This window comes from Salvelinus sp. IW2-2015, unplaced genomic scaffold (genome assembly GCF_002910315.2).
Source record: "Salvelinus sp. IW2-2015 unplaced genomic scaffold, ASM291031v2 Un_scaffold1972, whole genome shotgun sequence".
NCBI lineage: Eukaryota > Metazoa > Chordata > Actinopteri > Salmoniformes > Salmonidae > Salvelinus > Salvelinus sp. IW2-2015.
In genome coordinates, this window is record NW_019943325.1 from 44272 (window position 1) to 51777 (window position 7506).

Below are 7506 nucleotides of genomic sequence, written 5' to 3' on the forward strand. Positions count from 1 at the left end.
TGAGGTGAGGACAGGTGTGTGTTGAGGTATTCTGCTATCAGGTGAGGACAGGTGATGAGGTATTCTGGAGCCATGAACAACAGAACCTTTTGTGACAACACAGTCATTGTCATGCTATACCATCATGACGAAATGTCAAATGGCTCACTGTGCTCAATGTCAGAAGTAGACAATACATGTTCACACTACAATAATATATCATCTAGATGGATGTTCAAACGACTGCTGGCTCTGTTGTGTTGCTGCCCTGGTGCAGTAGAGAAGAGGCTGTGTTCATAGTGTACATTAAGTTACGGCCCTAGAAAATCCCTTTCATTTCTTTGCCTGATTCCATCTAGTTTTTCCCCAAATTCTGTTTCCTCGTTTAGTTTTTCCAGGTTTCCATTTTTCAAAAATTGTTCAGGTTTTCGCTCTCAAAAATCACACTTTTTATAATAGAAAAACAATCAAATTTGATGTTTTAAGTCCACCAACCATGCTTAAACCACATCAGGAGACCCCTTTTGAGATCTGTGAAAAATTCTTTAACTCAACTGCGCACCAGCCAGAGACCGAGTTTGCAAAACAAAATGGCCACTGGATTGAGGCAAATAATCWTGATATTCTGCAAAGTAGGTGTAGGTTACATTGTAGTTAACATTCAACTGAGAAAGTTTTTGGGAAAGTCATTACATTAGCATCATCGCTAACAGCTACTACAAAAAGTGGTAGACAAACGCGCACACAGACACTCCCGTGCTGATAACTCTTCATGTTTTACGATAATCTGGGCAAAATAAATTACTTTTCTAATAAATTCAATACATTTAGTTGATGCATTTTTAATATTGTTGAATTCCATTTTAATTGTCTGGATTCCGTGATTGCATCCGCATTCTCCGCAACGTGGATTTTATAGGGCCCTACTACGTTTAAAACAGACTAGTGAATGAGAGATAAAGACAGACAGACAGACAGGAGAAGAGAGGAGAGAGAAACAGAAACAGCCCCGGAGACATATTACCTTGGAAGAGCACGATGACTTTCTGCAAATTTTACACAAAAATGGCAAGAGAAACATTGTAACTTATTTGTGGGCAAAAATAAGGAATCCATGTTTGTTTATTTCTGTGCATTAAAGCACATCGACTGAAGGGGAGAAGGGTTGTAAAATTCAGACAAAATTATGCTATTCTGCAGTGCTTAGCTTTGAATACACAAATAGACAGGCCTCTATTCTGCAGTGCTTAGCCCTGACGTAACACATTGACAGGCCTCTATTCTGCAGTGCTTAGCCCTGACGTAACACATTGACAGGCCTCTATTCTGCAGTGCTTAGCCCTGACGTAACACATAGACAGGCCTCTATTCTGCAGTGCTTAGCCCTGACGTAACACATAGACAGGCCTCTATTCTGCAGTGCTTAGCCCTGACGTAACACATTAACCATAGACACGGGCCTCTATCTGCAGATGCTTAGCCCTGACGTTAACGCATAGGACAGGCTTCTATTCTGCAGCTGCTTAGCCCTGACGTAACACATAGACAGGTCATTCTGCTGTGCTTAGCCTGACGTAAACACTAGACAGGCCTCTATTCTGTCAGTGCTTAGCCCTGACGTAACACATAGACAGGCCTCTATTCTGCAGTGCTTAGCCCTGACGTAACACAATGACAGGCTATTCTGCAGTGCTTACAGCCGACGTAACAGCATAGACACGGCCCTCTATTTCTGCAGTTGCTTAGCGCCTGACGTAACACATAGACAGGCTCTATTTCTTGCACGTGCTTAGCCCTGACGTGTATACCATATGACAGGCCTCCTATTTCTGCGTCGCTTAGCCCTGACGTAACACAGACCGGCCTTCATTGTCTGTAGTGCTGTAGCTCTGGACACATAATACGATACAGTTGACAGTCTTGGTAAAGCTACAAACACTAGCTTTCGGGAGTCATTAAAACTCGTTTATTCAACCACTCCACAAATTTCTTGTCAACAAACTACATAGTTTAGGCAAGTCGTGTTAGGTTACATCTACTGTGCCTTGATACATATCTGCCATTATCTTTCAAACCAATTTCGTTCTAACATCGAGTGACATTATCAAGCTGTGAATAACTCTCTGCTATCACACATTCAGGTACGCGTGCCCCTCAGACATTTTACAACTACACTTGATCTTGCTTCTGACTCTCCAGTGCATCGAATTCTAAACTACTCAGCTACTGGCAAAAATCTTCGTACAGAAAATGATGTCACTCGGGCATTAGTTACGATCTCTACTAGATCATGGCTCAATTTCCGAGCACTCTAATAGGTCTTTTTTGACGGCAATCCGAGTTCTGTACCTTATGAGGCCTGCTGGAATGTTGATATTTTCTACTAGGTCCTAACTTCCAAACTTCCCGTAGACCTCCACCCATCCACTGACTATCTTCATGGGAAGAGGACCAAGAAGAATTGTTTCACGAGGAGCCAACGAATGACCTCCGAAATAGGACATATTGTTGTGAGAGTTCGCTTCAACCAAGTTGTCTGGTGGTTTCATTCCTTTGGGGAGCATATGCTTTCCGGTCAGAAATATTGCGGCCCTCGATAGCCGCCAATCTCATCCTCCCACTGCTTTCATTTCTGTACAAATCTTAACCTGCTAGTTGATTTCGCACACAGTATAATCTGCACCGGAGGCCATGAAGCCGGGAACCCGTACCGCGCCACGTACCGTCACTACCACTGGCCTGGGAGCCTTTCGACGAGGAACCGGCGACCACTCTCTGGTCTCACTAAAGTCAACTCTGTCAACGTCATGCTGTGTGAGTGCGATAACCAGTGTCAGCAAATCACTTGTCGCCACGAGAACAGCGACGGAAGTTATATTGAGACACTCGGTTCCGAGTGTAACCACGCAAAATATTCGGACAATTCCTTCGGGACTGAGACACTGAGGTTGTACTCCTTACAAAGTATCTCTTATGAGGCGTCACAGTGAAAGGAGGGCGAGTTCCTACTTATCACGCACAATAACTTCCCTGAAATTGGCCCTTGTCGGGTCATGCAACTCCAAGCGAAGAAGCCAACGCTCCATAAGAGTCCTCGCCAGCACTACTAATACTGGTGTCAACTCAAGCTCCACGATGGTCTCTACGTGTGGGTTTGCAACTGCACTATGGTGGAAAGACTCGTGTACTCTTCTTGTAGGTGGAAACTTGTCCTCTTTGGGTGCTGCAATGGAACTACACACTAAAATCCATGTAGGACTGCCCTTTGGCCCATAATCGATCTGGCTGATCCGTTTCATGTACTTTCTGTGTGGAGACACCCAATACGAGGGCACGCTTCTTTGGTGCAATGCCGAACGAACACACTCTTCGTAGAGTTCCTCCAACCCGTCTTCTGTTCTTTGTATCACAACTTCTCTTCGGGTTGCAGGCCGTGCAGGTGGTCTCCTGCATTCGCAATGTGGGTCGGTGCTTTGCTGGCGGAGGGTCATGCTGGTGGGTCCATTGTCCTCTTGGTCTCCGTCTGTGGTCTTCGGTGGCTCACATACCCTCATTGTAGTGGGTCTCCGTGCCCTACTTCCTGTGATCGCCGAGGGTACCACCCTCTGTGTGGCGCTACAAATGGTCTCAGCACTCTCTGGTGGGATCCCACTCCCTACTGTGGTTTCCGAAGGGCGAACATCTCGATCTAGACCATTACTGTTGGTCTTCAGGGGTGCGACGCCTACGCAACTCGTTTTTCAAGCGGTTTGGGTTCCGCTCAAATCGCCTGCGCTTTTTTGTTCCAAATGCGACAAGTGGAAGCCTCCCTTCACCAACGCATACTCTTCCAACAGTTGTCGTGCGAAGAGTGGCTTAACTGACAACCACAGTTAAGGTATTGGAGTGTCCATCACGAGATGGATGCCCCCTAACCTGACCCATCAATTCATGATGATGGGAACCACCATTAAACCTCTCTGTTGGCGCAGACACTGACAATAAAGACCTGTGTGCGTCAGCAAGTGCATAGGGCGCATCACCACTACAACTCGTCACGGCGATGGACGATCTGGGTCATCTCTGGTGGTGCTTCGTTTCAAGGCGCGAATCGGGCCACCAAATTTCACCCAACTCATTTTGGTGGGTGACAGCCCTTGTGCGAAGGTCCGAAACATTTGCCGCTCCAAGGGTAGCAAGGTGGAGCAATTCTAACAGGCCACTTCCGCTACCAAATACTTACAGTTGATAGGTGTGGTACTGTTAACTACTTCTGACCGAGCTGGGATTGGTGACTGAGAAAGGATATAGAGGTATCCTTATAGAACCATAACATCCATTCTTCTCTCTGCCTATTTGACTGGCTGACCATTTTCAACCCATTCCTTAAATAAACGTGGTGAGTCTTGCTAGACTGACTACACGACCAGGCCGAACTTTTTTACACTAAGGATTAAACATCGTCACGGAACTTGTTCCGCAAAAAACTGAGTTACAATTATTTGGCTACAAGGTGTACTGTAAACCTTCCGACTTCACCTTTGTAATTCCTGATGGGATACCCGATCACAACGCGCTTCTTCTCATGGCGTGGCAACTGAAACTTAGGCTCATGGCATAAGTACAACCAGACAGGCCTCACAGATAGGAGGATCCACCGTACACAAACAAATGAGTCTGAACCTGATATATCGTAGAGCTCGGTCCTGTGGTTCTCAGCCTCTACACCCATGATCACTGTTGACATCTCGAGTTCCTCACGCTGGTCGAAACCTACTCGACCCAAGAAAGTACAATGTCTTATTGAACACTTGTCACTGAATTTTAATACTCCATACTGTGGTCTGCCAACTGCTCTAATTGGTCTGCACTCCCTCGTTTGGCCTGTGGTCCGTGTAATCTGCCCGCGGTTGGCCATGGGACACTGAAGGTCACGTGAAAGCATCGGTCGAGAATTCTCTCTGACTGGTGGGTCACACCTAAAGTTCTCGTCTATTTTGAGAGAGCAGAGCACCACGGTCGATCCATTTGTGTTGACGCACTTCTTAACACTCTTCCCTGTGCGATCCCTAATTCCACTGTCCGTTGGTCTTGCAGAGACACATGCTCTGTGGTGCACTGAGAGGGAGAGGGATAGAGACCATGCATAGAGTGACCGTGAGAGGAGGACATGCATCGGAATGGTGCCCACCGCTAGTGGTGGAAACTTGATAGAGGATAGACGAGTGGGGCGCCATATTGGACCGGTCTGAGTAACTGAGGGGGGTGAGGTACGGGACGCGTAAGACCCATCCGAGACAGTCGGTGGAGATGCGTCCTTAATACCTCTGCTAGTGGGTTATAAAGGATGGGAGTAATGCGGTCACGACGGGCTACAGCACAGACTAACGTCTAGGTGGGTACTTGGAGGTAGGGAGGGTGCGACGAGACGAGAGTCAACGCTACCTCGGGGTACAGAGGAGCGCCGACGTAAGCGCGTCTCTGATGGTACACGAGCCCTGTGCGGGCCCTAAACCCCTTCCTCCTATGGTACGTGGTCCTACTCTCTGTGTCCGCCTAAAACCTCTGTGGTACCCGCTAAGGCATCCAGAGTCGGCTGACGCGTGATGAGAGGCACAGAGCTCACTTAGGTCACCGCGAGCGCGCTGATGGCTGGATCGATGCAGAGCCGAGGGACATGAGGGATGGAGCCGAGGTGACCCGAGAGCGTGTGGACAGTAGCGGTAGTGACGAGGCGTCCGAGGGGATCAGAGATGGCGAGGGACAGGTGTCGAGATTGCGGATGCTGGCTTGGAGAGGTGTCCCACGAGCGCAGGCCGGTCTGGTGGATGTGGAGAGCTATCTGAGGGCAGCGTGGTCGAGGACATGCACTCCGCCGATCAGCCGGCTGGATCCAGGAGCGCCCCCGTGGGACACGCTACGCGCTGTGGACAGCACGCTGCTGCTGTGGCACTGCAGTCAGCGCGATTCTCTGAGAGTAATGAGGGTACTCAGGTCTGAGCTCGAGGACAGACTTGCCCGACACGTAGAACATCGGAGCCACTGGTCGGTGAGAACGAAGTGAGGGTATGCACTGTAGGGTTGTACGACGAGCTGATGGACGGTGAACTGCACAGACGGGCGAGACCGCGCAGGTTAGACCGTAGATGCGCAGGGGGTGACTAGTACGTGGACGAGGAGCAAATTAGGATTGAGCGAGCGCAGCAGAACGGTACCCGATGGTAATGAAGCTGAGCTGGCTACGAAACAGTTATCCGGCTCGAAGAGACAAAAGGACAAGAGCGAGAACTGTATAGACGCAAGAGGGACTAATATCAGCGCAACGATGGGGGATAGAGCGAGAAGGGTTAGAGCGAGAGGGGGATAGAGCGAGAGAGAGAGAGAGCGAGAGAGAGCCGCAGAGCGAGACGAGAGTGATAGATAGTATTAGAGAGGGGGGGGGATAAGGCGAGGGATAAGACTACGAGAAAGAGAGGGTTTAGACGAGAGAGAAGAAGAGAGGGATGAGAAGTGGCAGACTCATGTGCCTCCCAGTATAGGGACTGACACGATCAATAACCTAAGATAGAATAGAAGGTTCTAATAATGTGACTCAATAAAACAATCATCCACCACCTTAGCCGTGCTACATCCCTCACCTTCGTTAACGATACATTAAATTCACCATCCCCATACACACGGCTCTGCCACACCCCTACCACCGCTTTGCCCCCACCCTAACTCACCGCTTTGCCCCCAACGCTACCCAGCTCTGCTCGTCTCTCACCACTCTGCTCCTCCGCGCCCCTCCCACGGCTCTGCCCCCACCACACTACCCGGCTCTGCCCACACCTGCCTACACCACTCTGCCCCCAACACCTACACTGCTCTGCTCGTGCTCATGCACCACTCTGCTGCCCGCCCCTACCACCGGCTCTGCTACACCCCTCCACAGCTCTGCCCCACACCTACCACCCTGCTCTGCTCGCTATCACATCTGCTCCCCGCCGCCTACCACCGCTCTGCTTCACCACCCTGTGCTGCTCACCTACCTGTGCTGCTCACTACAACCAGACGTACCTCTCCTGGAACAAGCTTGTAACAGGGACAGGCTTTGAGTGGCTACGCATACCAGGAATTCGAAAGGTAGAAACCCTGCGAGACGGACCACCATCAACTGGTTGACTGGACTACGCTGGCTGGTTGACTGACCTACCGTGGCTGGTTGAACTGGCTACCTGGCTGTTGACTGGCTACCTGGCTGGCTTGCTCACTGGCTGGCTGGCTACCTGGCTGGTGACTGGCTACCTGGCTGGTTTGCACTGATACGCTGGCTGGCTTGGACTGACTACCTGGCTGGTTTGACTGGCTACCTGGCTGGTTGACTGGCTACCTGGCTGTTGACTGGCTACCTGCGCTGGTTGAACTGACTACCTGGCTGGCTGACCTGAACTACCCTGGCTGGTTGACTGACCTAGCTCAGGGGTTCCCAAACATTTTAATTACCACTGTGGGAACACACCTGGGAAGGGGTCTGTTTCCCGGGACCCACCAGAAAACACATGACTC

The 7506-nt window shown here is 49.8% G+C and overlaps 1 protein-coding gene across 1 annotated transcript in view; it reads right to left on the minus strand.

Annotated features, from left to right (window-relative positions):
* Positions 1 to 6: 6 nt before the first annotated feature.
* Positions 7 to 7506, minus strand: part of LOC112072589 (uncharacterized) — a 63100-nt gene continuing 55600 nt past the window's right edge. Inside the window, exon 8 of the mRNA XM_024139980.1 lies at positions 7 to 1025. Coding sequence (XP_023995748.1) covers positions 1024 to 1025 — 2 coding nt within the window. The 3' untranslated portion in view covers positions 7 to 1023. The remainder of the gene's footprint in view (positions 1026 to 7506) is intronic.